The 21,698-nt window shown below is 44.2% G+C and overlaps 1 protein-coding gene across 1 annotated transcript in view; it reads left to right on the plus strand.

Annotated features, from left to right (window-relative positions):
• Nucleotides 1–6,819: 6,819 nt before the first annotated feature.
• Nucleotides 6,820–21,698, plus strand: part of LOC147638834 (uncharacterized) — a 52,923-nt gene continuing 38,044 nt past the window's right edge. The window contains exons 1-2 of the mRNA XM_086784969.1: nt 6,820–7,041; nt 7,143–7,262. Coding sequence (XP_086641095.1) covers nt 7,152–7,262 — 111 coding nt within the window. The 5' untranslated portion in view covers nt 6,820–7,041; nt 7,143–7,151. The remainder of the gene's footprint in view (nt 7,042–7,142; nt 7,263–21,698) is intronic.

A 21,698-nucleotide genomic window follows, 5' to 3' on the forward strand; every position in this document is an offset into this window, starting at 1 on the left:
CTAGTCGTGAACAGCAAAGGTGCACTTGGCTGGAGTGAGGCTCAATATGGCTTTTCTACACTTCTCTAGGCACATCACGAGGTCTTCTTTCTTTCTGAACACAAAGAAATCATCCATGAAGACCCTCGTGAAGGTGGTTAAATATTCGTAGATTATTTCTTAAACCATCCTCTGGAACGTGACCGGGGCATTCTTCAGCCCAAAAGTCATTACATTGGAGGCAAAAGCCCCCCATTCTATCACGAAGGCTGCTTTTTCCTTATCCTCTTGAGCCATCCGTACTTAGTTGTACCCATTGAACCCATCTAGAAAGGACTATGTCTCATGTTCGGCTATCGCGCATCCAGCAGAGAATCTATGAATGGTAGTGGGAATGGATTTGATATGGTGGAGGCATTCATTTTTTTGCAGTAGTCTATATAAACTTTGAGCTTCCCGTTCTTCTTCGAGACAATGACTATGGGTGATAGCTATTTTGCTCTGTCTACTGAATAGATGAACCCCACTCTTAACAGCTTATCAATCTCCTCTTTGACTTGCTTGGCATAGTCAGGGTTTATTCTATACTTGCTCTGCTTGATAGGACTTGCATCCTCCTTTAGGTTGATCTTATGCTGGTAAAAATCTAGGATCAATTCCTTTCATGTTAAAGTAGTTCCATGCGAACACATCCTTGTAGGATCTCAAGAGCTTTGAAATCTTGATTCAATTTTGCACTGACTCTCTGACTATTATGGGCTCATGATCATCTCCCAGGTTTACTTTCTCAAGTTCATCTTCCTAGACCCTGTTGTTCCGCCTCCTCAGTTGGTCTTCCTCCTTCTTGGCAACCATGGCCTTCTCGTGCTTGGCCTGTATTTCTGTTATACTATCATGAGTGGCCTCCTCATCTTCCTTTGTACTTTCTTCATTCATGAGCACCTCAAGATGAGCAACCAAGACTTCTAAATCGTATCTCTCTACAATCCGCTCAATATCTCTACCTCAAAGAGTGACAACAGATATGGGTTTTCTTTTAGGATCTACTCTTCCTTGTCATCTTCTACCCCTTCTAGGTAATTTAGGCCTTCTGCATGCAACGATCGACTGGCCAGATTTAGCTTGTCTTTTCCTATGACCGAGATGCATACCTTCTTTTTCCCCCTCTAGATCACGATCCTATCCATATCCTAATTGTGCTTAATTCTTCCACTTCTAAGCCACAGTTTTCCCAACAGCATAGGATATGCACCTGCTCTCTCAGTCATTTTTTAGGACTATGAACACGGGAGTGAACATATATCCTGCCACTTCTACTCGTTCTCCCATAATGATTCCAACTCCCATAATGATTCCAACTGGTTGGACTCTTCTCTGGTCAGCCATCTGGATCTAGAACAGAGCATGCTACATATTTGTGATTCCTAGCTTTTTGTCCAGGCTGTTTGATATTATATTTACTCTTAATCCTCCATCCAAAATGACCCTTGACACTATCTCCCCTATGATCTTTATGGTCACCTTCAGAACAGATGTGTCACAGTCCTGGATTGTTTCCACATTCCTGCACTCTAGATTCTGATTTTTCATTTACTGCATAGGCATCTGCGACAATCTTTCATTTGGCACTATGGCATGAAGTAGCTTTTGCCTGTAATTGGGAACAAGATTCAGCATTTGGTTCAATGTGTTGTTCAACTTCATCTTGCTGAGATCCTCCCATAGGCCGTATTCCTTCACGGGATTATTGCTTTTCTCGTTGTTAGTGTGCATACTCTGGCCTTTGTACACTCTTACTTCTCCTTCCCTTGCTTCTCTTTCTTTTTCCTGACCTCCCCTTGTCAGCTTTCCTATTTAAAATTGCTCCAGATTTCTTTCCATTTCCTTTTTTGGGGCACTTCTGCTGCTTTGGGCTGTAAGGGGCTCTAATTGGCACTTCAGCATCCTTTTTTTAATCACTCTATCGTTTCATAGCGGCTTCTTGCCTGTTGTAATTTCTTGACTAGGCTTGTCTTGTCCGGATCCACATCAGCATGCTCTCCCAAGAGCAGGCTTTCCTTTATTCTCCACACTATCCCTTATGCACTCTACACTAACTTGGTGATGTTCTCATGGACTCTTTGCTACCTTGCCCATTGTTCAGGCTTCTACTTCTATTCCGGCTCAGAATTCTTACATGTACCATCATGATAAGTTCTTGCGATCTTGTTATAGGGATCACCACTGGTGGCTTTTTTGATTATTTTCCTGACCATTAGTCTAGTTTTACCATATTCACTGTTGTATCAGGTCTTGTTGGGTTTGCCTCCTTGTATGACCCTGTCTGTTACACTTCGTGCAACAGACATCCAAACTTAGTCCGGATCCTACGCGTGTCCTCTAGCAAGCTTGGCTAGGGCGGCCTTTAGTTCTTCTTGAACATCCACTACCTGCTTCGTGAATTTCTTCTTCGGGCGGGCCTTTCACTCTTTGGCATCTGACTCGTTGAATGGAATCTAATTTTGAGGTGTCTTCTCGAGAATCCGACTCAAAAGTTTCTTCCTTCTCCTTCTTTCTTTTATCCTTATTTTTCCTGTTGGGGTCTTTGCTTGTTTTCTTGTTTTATTTTTCTTATTGGGGTCTTTGCTTGTTTGCTTCAATATCCCCTCAGCTCCGGTTGCTCCCACCACCACTTGTTCAAAGGTGAGGGTATCCAAATCATACGAGGCCACAGTCGTCTAGAGCTTTTCTCTCAGTCCTCTCACGAACCACTAACTCGGTGTGGCTGGAGTAGGTTTGTTGGCGTGATCTAGATGCATTAGTAGTACTTGGCATGCTGCTTAATCCTATGTTGGTCTCTTATTCTGAGCTAGCCTCTGCAGCTTTTCCAGTGCTTCTGTGATGGCCTTGTCTTTCCTGAACCTTGTCAAGAAGGTTTTCTTCAGTTTTTCAAAATGTCTGAAAGTGCTCCATGCCATCTTGTGCATACTAGTGGTGGCCTTGCCACCCAAATTTGTCGCAAAGTACTCTGTCTTTTGCAGCAAAACGGAGCTCGGGTGGCCAAGAATGTGGTCTCGAAGGCAAAGATGTGAGCATCTAGATCCTCCTCGCTCTTGCCCTTGAACTTAGGGTACTTAAGAGACATTCTTCCCACAACTACTGGTTCTTCTTCTTGATCTTCCTGCTTCCTATTTTGAATCTCCTGGCGCTCTCCTTCTTGGTTCCTTAGAGGTTCTTGATTATGTCATTCTTGCTGGTGCGGAATCCCTTTTGGAAGTCTTCTTGGACGATGTAGTTGCCCTTCACTTCTGCAGCTTCAGATTGTCTGTGGAAAATACCGCATTGCTCTATTTGAGGTCCCTTTGTTCTCCATGAACTGTCCATTACACTCCTATGACTCCCTCGTGCACATACTCGACACCAGTATGTGCGTACTTCCTTTCGAGATCTACCCCAACTAGCTTTTGGATACGGACTTTTTGAGAGGATTGACCTTAGAACTAGCCTTTACCTTCCTACTCCCCTACCTAGAGTACCATTCCCTATGAGGATTGCCAAAAGTGTCGGTATTCGATCAAGACCCGGCACTTACGTGGTTCCAGACCACCTAGTCGACTAGGTGGTTCCAGACCACCTAGTCGACTCCTAAAGAGCGACAACTAATGCTACTGTGCCCAATGTAGTAAGCCAACGCTGGCATGTTGAGCTACCTGTCTGCTTAATCTAGGGGAGTTAATCGTGTCTACATGTAGGTTAGTTCCTAGGTCCGTCATGATTCCTGACTGGGGTTCACGTCCAGACATGAATGCACTTACAGCTTGAATAATACAATGCAGTACAATGGTAAAGGCTCTACTCATCCACATTATACTCAACTATCCTCTCAATTCGTTATCCTCTAATCCACACATATCTGAATAATTTCCCCTTTGCTGCTTACATCCATCCGGGTACTACCCGTTTTCCAAGAAATTGTTTACAAGTTTGTTACAAAATAAGAAGGCTCAAATCATAATAGTTTGTTGCATAACGGGTCAATCTGAGCGGCGGCCAAATAGGTTGGTTAGCCACCAACATCAAAGCCCCCGCAACTAGTGCACCACACTAGCGCAAGACCAAGTGTGCTCCCAACAAGTAGAGCTTAGTGCAATACTAAGGTTCTTGCCATTCACATATACACGGCTACTTGATCTTAATTTTTAGTGTTTGTTTTGTAAAAATCTTTTGCTTGTGTGTATTTCCCATGCATGGAAAGGCATATTATATCCCCATCATTCCAAGGTGCCCAAGGAATCATAATAACTGTATCATCCTTAATGATGTGAGGGTCATCATCGAGTAGCCCATGTGCATCATCGACCATGGCTACATCTACATCAAAGAACACATCATCATCATCCTCAACTATGTGAGGGATAACATCAAGTAGTCCATGTGCATCATTGGCCATGGCTATATTAAATAAAACATCTGCATCCTTAGTAAGGTGAGGGAGATAATAGTTGCTAGCATAGCTCTCTTGGAATTATTACACCATGGACATAAAGCAAATGCTTCTGTAATGAGGACAAAAGTTTGCCGACGAGTAGTGATAAGCACATTCTACTATCTAAGGACAAGCCACTGAGGAGTGTGTGAGGGCAGTGATGTCTAGCAGGGGGTATTTGGGGTGCCTAATATGTTTACATATAAGAATGTGATGAGGGCTACCCATACTTGTCCTTGATTAAAATGCTTAAAAGATTAGGGCCCTTATTGTTTTCTCAGTTTTGTGCACATCCACTACCTTCTTGAAGTAATCAAATAATGCATCCCCAGCAAAAGTGAAAGGGAAGTAGGTGACCCTAGTGCCTTTGAACCATGATACTGATGTAATAACAAAGACAATGCCATAGATCATGGCTCCCTTTATGTTCTTGATAAGGGCATAGCTGATGATGACAAAATCGACAACCCTAAGTAAGAACATAACACTCTCCATGTGGTGGGGTGGACGCATAGTTTAGCATCTGAGACAGTGCCGCCTACAATGAATTGAGTGGTGCCATTGATGGTGATTAACAAGAGCTACAGAGACCATGTATTCACTTACGACAAGCTGTAAGGGTGATGAGAAGAGTAGAGTAGCTAAAGTCAATGAGGCCGATACCCTCACTGGATTGAAGCTCAATGCAGGCCAAGTAGAACCCAATTCCTATGGAGGCGGTGGAGTTTCTGACGGGCTTAGGGATGGGTTTAGCTAATTTTGCTCGCAAGCTTGATTAAGAACAAGATACCTTCTATGAAGACAGCATCTAGGTTTTCTTCATCCGATCCTTGAGACCATTGCTTGTATTGCTGTTGAAAATGCTCCTTGTCCCAGGTTTGGTCCTCTCACTTGCATTCCAAGACTACCACAATTGGATCAAAAGCCACATTCTCATGCTTGGAATCCTGAGAAATGTGCCGCATATTACCTTGTATACATCATCGATAGTAGTGTACACATCAAGGAGTAATCAGAGATGGCCAGCATAGTTGCTCTAAACCGGACATAATGCTTCATGGGTTCCATCTCTATAGATGTCTTCACTTAGTAGAATGTATCATGCCATGGAGTTGTTAATCATCATCAACATCATTATCATTAGTGATAGCTTATCATCATCACCATTTAGTAGCAGCAGCTTTTCATCATCCCACACCATCATGGTCATTATCCATTTACCATCAGCAACATACGATCATGATCATCATGGACATCCTCTCTCTCTCTCTCTCTCTCTCTCTCTCTCTCTCAAGCAAGGTTTAGGGCAATTTGAATTATTAGGCTAGAAAGGAGGAGTCGATCACAACTGATAACAAGAGAGAAAGAACAAATGTAAGAAAGCAATAATGATTCCTTCTTCCAAACAAAGAAGAAAACTAAACCTTAATAAACATATGCCTAAATCATGAAAGAATTTTGAGCAAAAGCAACACATACATTTCATCTTTCCTTAAGGGATTACAAGTGAACAAATGTGACGATTTAGATTGGCTACAGTCATGTGTATAGACTTCACCTCGCATGCATCATTGCTTAGGGTGTTCAAGCCTTCAACACCATGCCAACTTACCCTTATTTTCTATATTACAAGTTGCCAACAACAAGATTTTTATCTAACAAACTTTTCCTGACAATCTTAGCTAATCTCTTGATCTTTTTATCTAGTTCCATAGCCACATAATTAGTCTTGATGAGTCACTCCACAAGCAACCAACCCCATTTTTTGACATAATGCTTACCATGCAATAAAATGGAGATAGAGAGGAGCCACACAATGCCACATGATTTCCATTGGTTTTCATTGTAATTGTATTTTATTGAGTATTCTTGACACTATGGAGAAGTACTTCTCATGGATTTTAAGGGTAAATTAACAGTATGGAGAAGTATTTCTCGTGGATTTTGAGGGTAAATTAACATGAATGAACTTTTGTGCAATTAAAGTGTTCAATATTTCTTATTAAGAGTTGTTTCCTTGGTTTGCTAAAGAAGTCTACAAGGTGAGTCAAGATCTATTAAAATGATTCACTTATCGTTATTAAGAGATGTTTTGTATGCTTAAGGATAAGCTTCAAAGTGATGCTTTGATGAAAGGTACACATAACCCTAGGACCTTCGATAACCTTCTAGGTGATGCTTTGATGAAAGAGACACACACTATAGGGGTGGCATTCAAAGCAAAGCGTAGTCAAAGAAGAAGAGAGGCGTAATGCTACTTTGAAATCATATTTTTGAGTGTGTGGCTTACACATGTGGAAAAAGAAGAAGAGAGGCATAGTGCTACTTTGAGAGGGTGGCATGATGCATCCATGGATCATATTTTCGTGTGTTAAGCTCATTAATTGATACGGAAAACCAATCTTGTTAAGGGAGTAATGTGATGAGCTAGATTTTGTGTGTGGGGTTGGGGGAGTTGCTATCTTGGAAGTGAGATCTACCCATCACCCATCAAAGTGCAAAAAAACCAAAACGTGCCCTTTCCGATGATGGTTTATTGGTATAACCACCAGATCCCTTTCTCTGTATCTCTTTAGCGCAAACATCGCAAAGCGCAGGTAATTTCTCTCCTCTCTCCACTGTTACCAGTCTTCAGTTGTTTTCTTCTGCTCGTGTTGTATTATTACCAGGGCTTCTCTTTTCTTTCTCTTTCTTACAGAAGGCAGCGATGGCGGAGAAAGTTGTGGAGAAGACAGGGATGCTGGAAAGGAAAGCCGTAATCAAGAATGCGGACATGACCGAAGACATGCAGCAGGATGCAATCGAGTGCGCCTCACAGGTTCGGGAGAATTTTCTTTTCATTTCAGTACCAACTTCATATCTAAACATTCAACCCTAGATTCAAGTTGAAGTTCATGACTATTCGGTACATATATATATATATATATATTTTCCTGTGCAGCATTATCTTACGATTTAAAAAATGTATTTCCATTAACAAGTATAAGATTTTGCGAATGGCATGTTCTCAACCACAACTTGTTTTCTTGAGAGTTTCAGATGACCTTGTTAGATTAATTGCTATCATTTCCAAGCTCACCGACCGGTCCATGGGCTAGCTCGGTAAGGAGTTTATTTGCATGCATGGCCTCTGGAGCTAAGTAGCTTTATAGGATCCTTGGCGTAACAAGCATTGGGAGATATCAAGCTATACGCAATGGGCATTGTTAATATTTGTCAAGCTGGCTAGTATAGCAAATTTCATCTCCTCCGATCAAGAGAAAATCTTAGGACACATTTCATCACTTCAGTCCCAAACCTTGGTCGAAGCAAAAGCATGAAGAATCATGCTTTTATGCACTGGTCTTGGTCAAGGGTTAGTGTAAGAAGTTGTTGCCAGGCTAGCTATGTGTTCTCTACTTGTTGATGCAAAGTATCTAACCAAAATAGGCTGAGAATCGAAGTTGGTACGGCCTTGCACTTACAGGAAGAGCCACTCACTTTTTCTCACCAATAATGCTGGATATTAGTTACAGTCCATTTCACAAAAAATAAGGAGATAACAAAGCATCTAGCAGCTTTTGATGGAAGTTTTGTGGATTTAAAAAATCATTCTACCTCTTTGTTTATTTTTAATCCATAATCCCCAGTGAAGGTTATGAGACACTACGAAAGCAAAGCATCACAAATCTTTCCAATTCGGTGGGCTGTCACCTGTGTGCTCAAAGTTCCAAGATCAGCAGCCCCCCCCCACCCCCCCCAAAAAAAAAAAAACCTAGAGGGGCCCCACCTCCTCCCCAACAGGAGCAGCCAGACAGCAGACCTTCCTTGAGTAGGCATGGCAGATGGCAGGATGTTGCCAGCAGTGCAAGTGCACTCGGAACAATCAACTTAGATTTATCTTGAAATAATTTTTCAGAGCACCCTTAGATTTGGTGCGCCAGGTGGCAAACCATGCAGGTCTAGCTTGGTCCCACCATTACCCCCCCTTCCTCCTTTCTGGACTCCTAGGCTGGCCTCTTTTGGTCCTCTAAGAGGCGCCTCCCACCCATGCAGGTAGAGCAACTTGCACGAGCCAAAGGGGGAACGGGAACGAGGAAAAACGGAAAGGGAGAACAACCTAGATAATTCCTAGAAATGACAGTAAATCTTAACATACAATACTCATTTTAAAACCCATATTACGTAACCTTAAAACGAAAAGACATACTTACAGAATTTGCAAAAGTTTAGATATAACCAAATGAGAGACACACTAAAGTCTAGTGCACCACACAATTTGTATGGCTAGATACTAATAGATCTCAGAGGTCAAAATAAATTAGCCCACATCATACATGACATAAGTGACAAAAGACAAAAAATGTGGCCCATGGCCTAGATAGAAGAAACAACCAAGTCCAGAGTCCAAGCCTCAAGGTGACATGCAAATAGTAAGGAGCTATGATGCATGGCTACTGCCAGTGATGCCTTCAAGGAGACTATCATCTATGTCATCCTAAGAAAGCCATATCGTAACATCTGCATCATCCAAATCTTCAACCCCATCCTGACTAGGATCTCCAAGTCCATGTGTCTCCTCATCATCCGAAGACTCCTCATCAAGCAATATAAACTTCTCTGGTTTGGGAGAAGCCATATCACCAAGCAAGTGTAAATTAGCACTTACAAAAATCAAGTCATTGACTTGTTTTGTCCCAAATTTGTTTCTATTCTTGGATGCAACATGGCCGAACACACTGCATAGTTGCTCAATTGGAGAGGAGCTTACACCTTGAGACAAGATCCTTACTGTCAATGATTGAAGCTTTGGTGTACGAGTCCCATAATCCTCCCACCATAAAGCAGTCCCTATCTTAAACCTTTTTTTGTGCATCGGCTGATCCAAACTTTCGCAACTTGTTGCGATAAAATCCAAGTTGGTCTGTCACCAACCTTCGTTTATGTGTATCACGAACCTGCCTAGAAAGCAGTGTCTCCCAACCATCCATCACCTCATCATCGGCCTCTTGTCAACATCCTTGGAACTGAGGATCAAAGACATACGCATCAGCATGCATGGGAGAATGATAACCATTCCATCGTGCTTCACATAATTCTCGAACCTCTGCATATTTCTCATCAGACAAGCCCATTTTCCCTATTTTCTCGATCATTCGGTCAGCCCTCTCATAAACCTTGCCAATGCATGGTTCCCGTCCATCTGCAATCCGCATCAAGCACATGATCGGCTTCATCGCAGCATTGATATAGTGTTGACTTCATCTCAAAATGTGAAGTCTTGTATGGTTCTCGCAACCTCTATTCCGGCTCTTGACCGAGAAAGAGCCTATCCCATCCACTCATTGCTGCTTCAAAGGCAAGTTTACTTTGGGTCATTATGAGAAAGTTATAACCAAAGCGTGCCTCCGAGTACTTCAAGAGATCCTTTTTGGGTGATCTCTTGCGGAATTCATTCAAAATAAAATGATGGTTTTGAATGAAGCTTATTATCTTCTTGCCTTTTTGAATGTATGGCAAGCTGCCAATATCCTTGAGTAAGTTGCTCAAACAATGAGCAAAGCATGGACTAAATGTGATATGCAGATACCTGTCTTCAAGCTTTAGACCAGTTGCTCTATTTGTTGCCTTACCATCAGCTAAGAACTCAATAACATAGTGTGGGCCAACTTTCTCAATACCTTGGGCCCACTCTTCCACAAGTTGATATGTAGTTTTTCTAGTCCCAGAAGCATCATGTGAGGAAATGAATTGCATTCTTCCTTGAGAATAAGCAACCATGCCATGAATGGACCTTTTTCGAGTGTCACTCCAGCCATCTGCAATAAGTGATACACCATTCTTTGCCCAACTTTCATGCACAGATTCTAAAGCACATTCAATTGCAGCTTTCTCCTTTTGCAACAAGGTGGTGCGTAGTCTCATACAAAGGAGGCTTGTATTGTATGTTGGGCCATACCGTGCAATCTTCTGGACCATTTCAATAAAATATGGGGACCTGGCAACATTGAATGCTACACGATTATAATAAAAGAACCTTGCAATAGCTGCATCTACCCTCTCTTTCTTGTGGGGACCCCAAGTTGCTCCCAAGGTTTGCTGCTTGCCGGAGCTTGTACCCATAGGTTGCGAATCTTGGGAAAATGCAAAGCTCCCAAGTCCTCCTTAGTGTTGTCCATCTCTGGAGTGTACATCTTCCCCATGTCTATTGTAGTAAGATGCATCAATTGCCGGTTTCTTTCGTGCACATGCTTTCTCCTCTTCACTTGGGCACTTTGCCAAAAGCTCTCTACGCATTTCAGGTGTTGTCCCTGGGCATTTGTTCACTTGTGCTTTTTCATTGTTTACATGGCATGAATGTGCTCTTACACGGTTTGCTCCTCCTGACTTCTCTTTGTTACATTGCTTGCATTTCCATCATATTGCACCTCCCTTCAATGAATACCGTTCTAGCCTTTCAACCTCGTCCCACCAAGTAGCATTCGAAGCTGATCGCTTTGAGCCCGAGGAAGCCATGATTTTTGCAAATTTGGGCAACAAGTTGATTAGACTTTCAAAGTTATGGAATCCATGAGAGAGAGAGTGTGAGAGAAATGAGTCCTTTTTTTTCTACCGTATAATGGGGAGAGACTTGAGAGTCGAGAGAGAATAAGGAGTTTTAAATTTTACTATTTGTTGCAGACTGTGCAGATTGTGACATGTAATTTTTAAAAGACTGAAAGTTTCAAAGTTCAAAGAGAGAGAGAGAGAGAGAGAGAGAGAGAGAGAGAGAGAGAGAGAGAGAGAAGCTTGCTGACTTGCCTTGTCACTGTTGGAAGATAATAGGAGTCCTGAGTCCTGATTGTTGACACGCTCTATCGACACTGAAGTTTGAACAGCACAGGCCTGGACCCTGGAGGCTGGTACACGTGTCATGGGCAGGGGTGACTGGCTGCAGTAGCTAGGCTAGATCGGCTAGTACGCATGGGTGCAGGTATGGGCGTCTGTTGGCGGGTACCTTTTGCTCTATTTTTTTAAAATTTTCCACGCCATTCGTTCCATGTGGGGGAACGAAAGCCTGCCGTTCCATTTGAGTGTTCCCTCGGCATTCCTCGGCGGTTCCACTTGCCGTGCGTTCCCATGCTTCGTTCCGCCCGTTTCCTTCATCTTGGCCATAGGGGAATGCGTTCCACCGTTCCCTAGGGGGGGAACGTCTTTCCCTTGCTACTATGGGTGGACCCCCTTGACTTGCTTCCGCGCATGATGCCCCCTCCGTGGTGGGAAGCTATGGGGATCTGCAGTGTATACATGCACCCTCTTGGAAGAGTATTACTGCACCCATGATAGTAGGTGCAGCTAGTAGATTTCCATGACCTTAGATCCCATGCCCCTTGAGGTCTGGTCGTAGATGACCCCTCCTGGTGTGTGTGGCTTTGGGAGAATTGCCCCTTGGCCCGGGGCTGTAGTGGATCTGAGCAAGTGGCTCTGAAGGTGTGATTGCTGCTGGGCTCGGGGTTGACACTCCTCTTTGAGGAGTTGGGAGAGGGCCTTGCACTTGAGCTCACTCATTTTCAGGTCATTGCCACCACCATTACCGCTGGTCTCGTGAGCATCTTGGGGCCTCTGGTCCGCACTGATTCATGATGGGAGCTTATTAGCAGCATTGGAACTTGGCACATCTGAAGTGCGCGATGCAATGAGGTCATCGAGAACACTTGACCTTGCTGGCAGAGACCATCTGCTCTATGTGGATGGATGTCATTCAAATGCTTTGCGGCCACCTGGCATGATTGGTGTACTTGAAGTAGTGCTGGGATGCCTTCCTATGCACATGGAGTCCGGGCCCTTTTCTCATGGATTCCAGAGTTGTTTGCCCCCCCCCCCCCTCTCTTTTTTTGGGATATTGTACACTTTATCTCTTCAGAGGGTTGTAGTTTGCCGGCGCATGGACATATTTTTTCTACTACTTGAAGGATAAGAGTACCAACCAAGATAAGCACTATATCATTGGTAAAGTAGTGTAGAGATGGTAAGCTCAATGCATCATTTTGTTATGGAAGGGCTAAGTAGTGAGTATTCATGGGTGAGATTGATCACTGATACCTTCTTAAAATTATAGTTTGCTCCGGTACTTATGAGTATCCGGAAGAAGCTCCTCAGAGCTTTGGTGGCTAATCAGGTTTTGCTTGCCTCAGCTTGGTTTATTGCCTCTTGTTGGTGCTTCTCTCGTGCGTGCATTGGCCAATTGCAGAGATTGATCCGCAATTTTCCCTGGTCGGACTTGGATGGCACCTTACACACTCGGGCCAGGGTAGCTTGGCTCACAGTTATTCAGCCCAAACGAGAGGGGGGCTTGAATATTATCGATCCGGATGTTCAGTGCAGGTGGGAGTGGATTGATGCCTTCGATCCTTTGAAAAGCCTTCCTTTTTTCAGTTTCATTGTTTGGAATGCCAGGCTTCTCCTCACTCGACAGATGCATAGGATCCCTACTGTCAGGCCTCATTGGGAGAGCGCATTGTACAACAGATTTGGGGTCGTGTAGCCCAATTTATGGGCAAATTGAGTGGCCGAGCCATGCATGTGCTTGCCGACTACGGAAGATACCGATGCCGATCTTTTTGACGATTATGTGTCAAAATCAGATTTCCAAGAGTTCAAAGTAGCTCTCGAAGCTTCTTCGTCGGAACGTCAGGCACAAATCGCAGTCCAGATGCAAGCTTTGCAAAACTCCATCGCTCTTTTGACCACTACCTTCTCTACTCTATCGGGTATTGATACCTTGGCCTCTGCTTTAGGCCCCAACATTACTCCGGAACCGTTCGGGGGCGAGCAAAAGCAGCGCACCAAGGAGATCGCGGACACTTGGCTACATAAGTGGCAAGTTCACTTTCAGTTTCATCCATATAATGATGGGAAAAAGATCCAGTCTATGATGATACAATGGTCTCTTCCAAGTCGAAACCCGTTACCGAGGAGGGGAACAAGCATAAATGAAAGTTCTCTGCACCTATGGCTAACACGACTGAAGGAAAGTCTTCGGACCAACCTTCGAAGAATTCAAGTTCGACACCAGTGAAGAAGAAACGACTCCTTAGCGTCTTAAAGCTCAAGAAGGAAGGACGTTGTTTTATATGCGAAGAAGAAGGACACATGCGTAACGAGTGCCCAAAGCAAAAGGGTGCAAAGACCAATACAGGATCTAAGCCAAAGAAGGCAGCTAACCAGTTGTCTTTGACAGGTACGTCAATTACTGTACTTTCTCGCCCTAGTACTTGTTCTGATTGTTTGTTCAACTCTAAAGTATTTGGCTTGCATGATCTTCTCCGCGTTTATGGAGAAGTGAATGACCATAAGATTCATATTCTTCTAGACCCTGGCAGCTCACACAACTTTGTTAACTATAAAGTTATGCAGAAATTGAGTCTTGATACGACACCCAGCGATCATACCTATGAGGTACGCCTACCTGCGGGAAGGCAAGTATGGGATCGAAAGGTGGAGATGCTTCCAATCCAGATTCAGGACTACAAAGATACTCTGGAATGCTATGTTATGCACCTAGAAAATGTAGACTTGTTATTAGGGATTGAGTGGTTTAAGACTCTTCAAGTCTAGATAGATTGGTCTAGTCATATTTTTTCTTTTCAGCATAAGGACACCCAGTATAGTATTTTAGGTGATTGTATTCATCCCTCTCATGGACCTCTTGTAAATACAATTGATTTTGGAAATATAGTGGATTCTTCTTTGGATACCGCTTTCCATTGTGTATTGATTCCACTTTCTTCATTTCTCATACCTTCCATGGATGTCAATGAATTAAGTGTCTTTGAAAGCAAAGAATTACAGAAGATATTTGATTCGTTTCACGACGTATTTCCTAAGGAACTGCCATCGGGTTTACCGCCTTAACGGGCAGTAGATCATCGTATTGACTTGATCCCTGGTGCTCATTCTGTCAGTATTCCACCTTACAGGATGAGTGAAGCTGAGGAAGATGAGTTGGCTAAACAACTCGAAGATTATTTGAGGATGGGCCAGATCCGTCCAAGTAAATCACCTTGGGGTGCACCTGTGTTGCTTAGGAGAAATAAGGACAATAACTGGAGAATGTGTATAGATTACAAGAGATTGAACAAGCAGACAATTAAGAACCGTTATCCTCTCCCTAGATCAGATGACCTGATTGACCGGTTAGCAGGAGCGAAATATTTCACGAAGATAGATTTACGCACTGGCTATCACCAGATACGTATTCATGAAAGGCATGTCGAAAGAACCGCCTTTCGGACTAGGTCGAGTTTCTGGTATTACCTTTTGGGGTAACCAATGCTCCAGCCACTTTCCAGCAAATGATGAACGATCTTTTTCGTGAACATTTGGGGAAATTTGTGGTGGTATTCCTGGATGATATTTTGATATATAGTCGTACTCTTGAGGATCATGTTAGACACCTCACGATTATCTTATCTATTTTAAGACAGAATCGACTATATGCTAAGTTAAGTAAATGTGAGTTTTTTATGAGACATCATTTACTTGGGACACAAGATCACTAGAGATGAATTGAGCATTGACTATGACCGAGTTCAGAAGGTTCTGAACTGGCCTATACCAAGAACAATGAAACAACTTCGTTCTTTTCTCGGTTTTGTTGTTTTTCTTCGGAAATCTGTGTGGGAGTACTCTCAGCTCACACTACCAATGACCGACTTATTGAAAGGTCGTGGACGTAAGTCAAATCAGCCTATCACTTGGAATAACGATTTGGATATGGCCTTCAGACTTTTGAAAGATAAAGTCAAGGAAGCACCTATCTTAGCATTACTTGATCCTAGTCGGCCTTATGTTCTTGAAATTGATGCCAGTGACTATGCTATCGGGACTGCTCTATTTCAAGATGGTAGACCGGTTGCTTTTGAAAGTAAAAAGCTAGACGACACTCAATCTCGTTGGCCAACCCTTGAGAAGGAGCTTTATGCTGTGATTCATGCTCTTAAGGTTTGGAGACATTATTTATATGGCTCCAAGTTTGTGGTATTGACTGATTATCAGTCAATCAAGTATGTGTGTGATGCGGATGATTTGAGAGGAAGGAAAGCTTGTTGGGCTGAGTTAATGCAAGATTTTGATTTTGAGATCCGTTAGCGGAAAGGGTCCATGAATAGTGTTGCAGATGCGCTTAGTCGAATTCGAGAGGTGAATACTTTGTCGTTCACCGAGATTTCTACTGACTTATTTCAGTCATTGAGAGGGCTTTGCAGGACTGATAGTTATTTTGGTCCATTTTGGCAGAAGATCCAGGACGGGAGCTCATTGATTGACCAAGACTCAATGACTGAGCAGTCTACCATTCATGCTGTAGGAGGCCAGTGGATGAGTCGGAATGGTTTACTATTCCGTAATGACAAAATTTGTGTACCACAGATCTCGGACATTAGGTCCAAGATTCTTAAGGAGTGTCACGACGCCCCTTTTGCTGGACACCCTGGGGTACACAGGACACTATCGTTAGTGAAACACACTTTTTATTGGCCAAAGATGAAAGGGTATGTAGAAGATTATGTTTTCAAGTGTCAAATTTGTCAGGCAAATAAAGCTGAACGCTTTAGACAGGCTGGGTTGTTGCATCCTTTGCAAATCCCAGGTAATAAATGGGAAAGTATTTCCATGGATTTTATTACCGGATTGCCACGAACACATCAAGGCCATGATTCTATTTGGGTTGTGGTAGATCGCTTTGACAAAAATGGCTAGATTTTTACTGACTCGGAAGACTATTACATTTACGGAATTAGCGCGGCAGTTTATCAAGCAATTGTTTAGTTTGTACGGGTTATCGCAGGACATAGTCAGTGATAGGGACTAAGTTTACGAGTGATTTTTGGAAACTTGTTTTTGAAAAGTTGGAAACAACTTTGAATTTAAGTTGCTCTGATCATTCTCAATCTGATGGCCAGACTAAAAGAGTGAATCAGATCTTGGAGGATATGCTTCGAGCATATGTATCCCAAAGACAGAGTTCATGGGAGGATTATCTTTCTATGTTAGAATTTGCATATAACGGTACTAAGCATACGAGTACAGGTTTTAGTCCTTTCATGCTTATGTATGGTTTTCAACCTAGATCACTTGTTACAGTAGGATTCTTAGGACCTCAGCATGATGCAGCACGTAATTTTTTGCAAGATATGCAGGAAATGTTACAAGTTGCGAAGGAATCTATTAGAAGTGCTCAAGACCGAGACAGATTTTATTCTAATAGACATCGTTCACCCAGAGAGTTCTCTGAAGGAACGATGGTGTATTTGCGAGTTCCGAAAGATTCCGAGACTTTGTGGACAGGTCGATCTCCAAAATTATCCCCTAGATACTGTGGACCATTTCGTATTACACGACGGATTGGTTCAGTTGCATATGAATTGGATTTGCCTTCTCATGTGAAAGTTCATCCTGTATTTCATGTCAGTAGACTTAAGGAAGTACTGGGTGGAATAGACCAGTTGGTTACTCCTCAAGAAATTATAGATGTCGAGAACATGACATTTGTTCCGCATGAACTTGAAAAGATTCTCGGATTTCGTGAAAGAAGATTGCGTAATACGCTTATCACGGAATACAAGATCAAATGGAAGGATTGTGTTGAGGAGGACGCTACATGGGAGACATTGACTACTCTTCAGAGAGATTACCCTGGCTTTTTAGTGAGCTCAGGAGTGAGCTCTTAGAGGAAGGGGAGTATGTCATGTGCACAGTGCGTATCTATCGTGTGCTACACGCACGCAAGACTAGCTTCGAGGTTTGGGGAAGCTTGGAGCTAGGCAGGTTGATTGGCGAGCTGAGTTAGGGGTAGACTAACGGGCGGGTACCCACGTATGGACGGGCGGGCGCCAAGTGTGGACGCTCGATGACCGGCCAAGAGCCTATAAAAGGGTGGCCAAGGTTAGTTATTGGGGTATATAGAGTCTCGCGAGTTTGTGAGAGCTCTATGGTCTTGGAGCTTGGATCTAGTGCAGACGTACACCTGCTTTACGCAGTCGAGGCCGGCAGCAATCTCAAGGCCCGTGAGGGCAGCTTTGTGGTGGTATGGGACGTCGCGAGGAGGAGATTGGTCGGTACGTCAACCTAGTTAGCTCAGCTCGTGGCTCGGTGGGGACAGCCAAGACTATGGGCTTGCCCACGGCTGTCATGGTTGGGAGGTGAGTCAGGCTTGCACCCCCTTGTTGTTTGTTTGTTTGTTTGTTTGCAGGTTTGGAGTCTCGTACCAGGAACGATCACGAGGAGATCCGGTTGGGATTTGACATGTATGGATGGGAGCCTGTTGGTGCCACCCGTGTATGGCGAGGATGACGTCTTATCTATGGGACTGTCACTCCATAGGAAGACCAGGACATATCTTTATATTTGTGTTGCGCCAGTTTGCCAGTTTTTTGCCCGACAGGAACCTCTTGTACAAGTTTCATGAAAGGGAGATTTCGTCCATTATATGTGCACATGCATTTATGTGTGCATGCATAAATTTGTATTTGCATGACTTGTTTGTGTGTGTCTGCCTGTTATGCCGTGCCAATACACTGGACGGGGACGCCCCCAGTGTACCGTGGAGTGCTGTTTGCTGATTTGGTGGTGTGGCGTGTGAACAGGTGGTAAGTATTTTCATTTTGGCCTTTTTAAAAGGTAAAATCCATAAACTAGAGTAAACCTTAATATTTGTAAGGTAATGTGTTCACACCCATGTTAAATAGGAGCTGGACATTTGCTTATGAGGGTGCCCAGAGTAATAAGTTGATGTAAGGTGTTAAAACCTTTAAAAAAAAAGCCTTGCATGGAACTCTTTTGGAAAATCACCCACATGTGAGGTTGGTGGGTTCCCTTCTCTTCATCGCCTGCTGGCTTGCTCCATCGCCTCTCTTTCCAATGAAGATTTGGTTGCTGTACCTGCCTCCTTAGCCCTGCTGTACCTGCCTCCCTCAGCTGAGATGTACGTGCCTTCTTGTACCTTAAGTGCTGGCTGCCCACGTGTACCTGCAAATAGGGTTGCTGCCTTCTTGTGCCTGATGTGCTGGCTGCCCACGTGTACCTGCAAACAGTGTTGCTGCCTTCTTGTACTTGATGTGCTGGCTGCCTGAAACCGATCCCGTCAAGTGGGAGTAGACTCCGTTGGACACCCACACGCGTAATAGCACAACTTAAAAATCACAATATGAATGAACAACTCAATGACAACTGAAAAACTGAAATGAAATAATGATCAATGGACACCAGCACTGGGGCCGGAACGGGCCGGCCCCCCCCTCAAATATATAATATATTATTGGGAGTATTTAAGGGGTACAATGTTCCATGGGTTCAATGAACCAGATGATGTCCATGTACAACTGAAATGAATACAGTTACCAAACAATAGTCTTGAAGTAGACGTTCGAAGTAGAGCGAACCACTTGAAGAAGTCCAGTCCTTACGGTCCTGTGCCTTCAATGGAATCTGCAGAGAGCGCCCCACTGGTGTTCCAGGACCACGCACAAACAGGCGCTCCCGTACTAACGCCTGGCTCTCCCAATCTCGGCACCCACGGACGGTGGTTCTCCAAAAGCTTGGATTACCTGGCACCGAACGGGTGTTAGCAGCAGTGAATATCCCTCGAAAGATTTACACCAAGGACCCGGGAATGAATATGGCCTCAAATAGAGCTGCAAGAACTGAAACGGCTACTGTTGGCCAGTTGAGCACACATGCTTCAAAAAGGAAGTTTAGCTGTAGTTGTTGTGTCATGGGCACCCATGCATGAGAGGAGAAGGCCCGATAGTTGCTGTTGCTGCCCGCCCGCAAGAGAGAGAGAACCAGTTTGTTGCAGCCCGCTTGCGTGGTAGAGAGGGGGTCGCCTGCAGCTGCCCGATAGCTTAGGAAATGAAATGAAATGAAATGAAATGTTATATTAACGTCTTCAAGAGGCCATAATGACCTATGAGACCAAAAAGTTACATCATGGTGAATCTGATACAATGTCTGGATAAAAAACCAGAAAATGAAAAAATAAAGATGATACTACTAGCACCTAGAAAATGAAACTGGAAATGGAAGGTAAACAGAAACCCTTATAGGGTGTGAACCACGTACAGCTGGCCGACCCACCCTTTGCATGGGGGCGGCCAGTTAGAAGGCTCCAAGAGGGGGTGGGTAGATGGCCATGCACCCACCCCCACACACACGATTAAGGGAGGGCTTCTCTCCCCACCATGGCCCATGTGTGGGTGCCCACCCTACAAAAGGGCACCATAAAATATTGAGGCCGCCGCCCACTCATTACACCATAAAATATTGAGGAGGCCGCCCACTCATTAATAAGTGTGAACGTGCAACCTTATAAAAAAACAAAGGTTAGAAATAATGCTATAAAATAAACAAATGCAATACACTTACCACCTGTTCACACGCAACAAAACTCGTCAGAAGACAAAGCAAACTTCACGACTCACTGGCAGGCGTCCCCGCTCAGTAAGTGGCACGTCAGGCAGGCAAACACAAGAATACAAGTCACGCGAAAATAGTTCCAGGCATGCAAACATGAATGCATGTGCAAACAGTATCATGGACATATCTCCCGTTCATGGAACAAGTACTAGACATTTCTGTCGGGCACAGTGATGGCACGACGGAAAGTATAAATCCCGGTCTTCCTATGGAGTGACAGTCCCATAGGTAAGACACAGATCCAGGCACGAGCCTCCCTATGGAGTGACAGTCCCATAGGCAAGACACGGCACAAATACTGGCTCTTCCATGGCGTGACAATCCCATGGATAGAACGCAGTCCAGGTCATACACGGGTGGGCACCAGTCTGGCTCCTGTCCATACAACACCATCCTGCTAACACACGGGTGGCACCAGTCTGGCTCCCGTCCATGTTATGCAAAATACTGGCCCCTTCACACGAGACACCGGCCTGGCCTCAAGTGAACAAGACACAAATCTGGAGATGGACCAAATGGTCGGCCAATTGGTGACACTGCCCACGTGTACCTGCAAACTGTGTTGGCTGCCACATTTGTACCGGCTGGTTGCCTTGATTACATCAGCTGATTGCACCCATTTGGAGTACAACAAAAAGGGAAATGGTCTTCTTTGCTGAGATTTGAATTAAAACTTATGCCAGGCAAGTTTCTTCTCCAGCTGCAGCTGCAGATACCTTAGAAGACCATTGGGTAGTGGTTTTTTCCATGATTGCCCTGATCGCGCCCTCACCTATAGAGGAGCCAGTGAAGGTCATGAGGATATGAGGAAAAACCAGGTACAAAGCTTACATGGGAGAACCGAGATACGTTCCCTCCGCGGTGTATCACTGTTGCCTGCGTTAGTATGGGCGTGCCCGTTTGTGCACGGTCCCGGAAGACCAGTGAAAGGCAAGTGTGCACCCAGTGAAGGTGGGAATGAGCCTGTGATTTGAGGCTACTCCGACCAACACCTCTTCATCGACTTGAACCAGTTTTATTTGGTTATTTTCACTCCCTTGTGGAGAAATTTGGCATGTCAGGCCCGTGACACTTGTACAAATACAAATACTGCAAGAAATACAAAAAGTATTGAGGGGGGGGCGGCCCTTTCCGGCCCCAGTGTTCGTGTCATTTGTATTTTCAGTATTTGTGTTGCTGATGTTGTTTCCATTGATTAATATCAGTTAGATTGAGTGTTCTTCCGATCTGTAGGCCTCCTGTAGGGAGCGGTCACATTGGTATCAGAGCCCGGTTGTCTATCTTTCTCAAGAGGAGACACGGAGTTTTGAGATTGGAAGCAAGTACGAACACTTGATTCAATGGACAGCCAGGGCAACCCATTGGAAGTGCCGAATTCGAGGGGCCAATCAAGTGCTTCACGGGATTCCGATGCATTGCATGGAAGGCATAAGCCTCTTGAGAGAGTCTATGACAGTGCATTCATGGGACAAGCCATCACGTGGTAAAGAACCCATGCATGAGGAAGAGCCCAATGCATTGAGGGCTGAGTTGGAGCACATGAAGACACTTTTGGAGGCCCACGTCTCTCTCTTGCTTTTTGGGGGGGCGTGCAAGTTTCATGCGTGGAGGAGAGGAGAGCTTGGTCGACTGGTTGCTGCAGGTGATTGGCTGCGCCTAGAACTGCCCTATCAGACAGGCCGTACAGTACTGGCCGTACAGACCTAAAGACTGCAGGCCGTACAGAGCAGGAGACGGCTGTGGATGCAGGTGTGGCGCTGAAGACCAGAGTGCAGACGGTTGGCAGTTTTGCAGATCCAGGCGGCGCAGGTAGGTACAATCG

Source organism: Cibotium barometz, chromosome 4 (assembly GCF_041138505.1).
Source record: "Cibotium barometz isolate CiBa-2024 chromosome 4, ASM4113850v1, whole genome shotgun sequence".
NCBI classification, from domain to species: domain Eukaryota; kingdom Viridiplantae; phylum Streptophyta; class Polypodiopsida; order Cyatheales; family Cibotiaceae; genus Cibotium; species Cibotium barometz.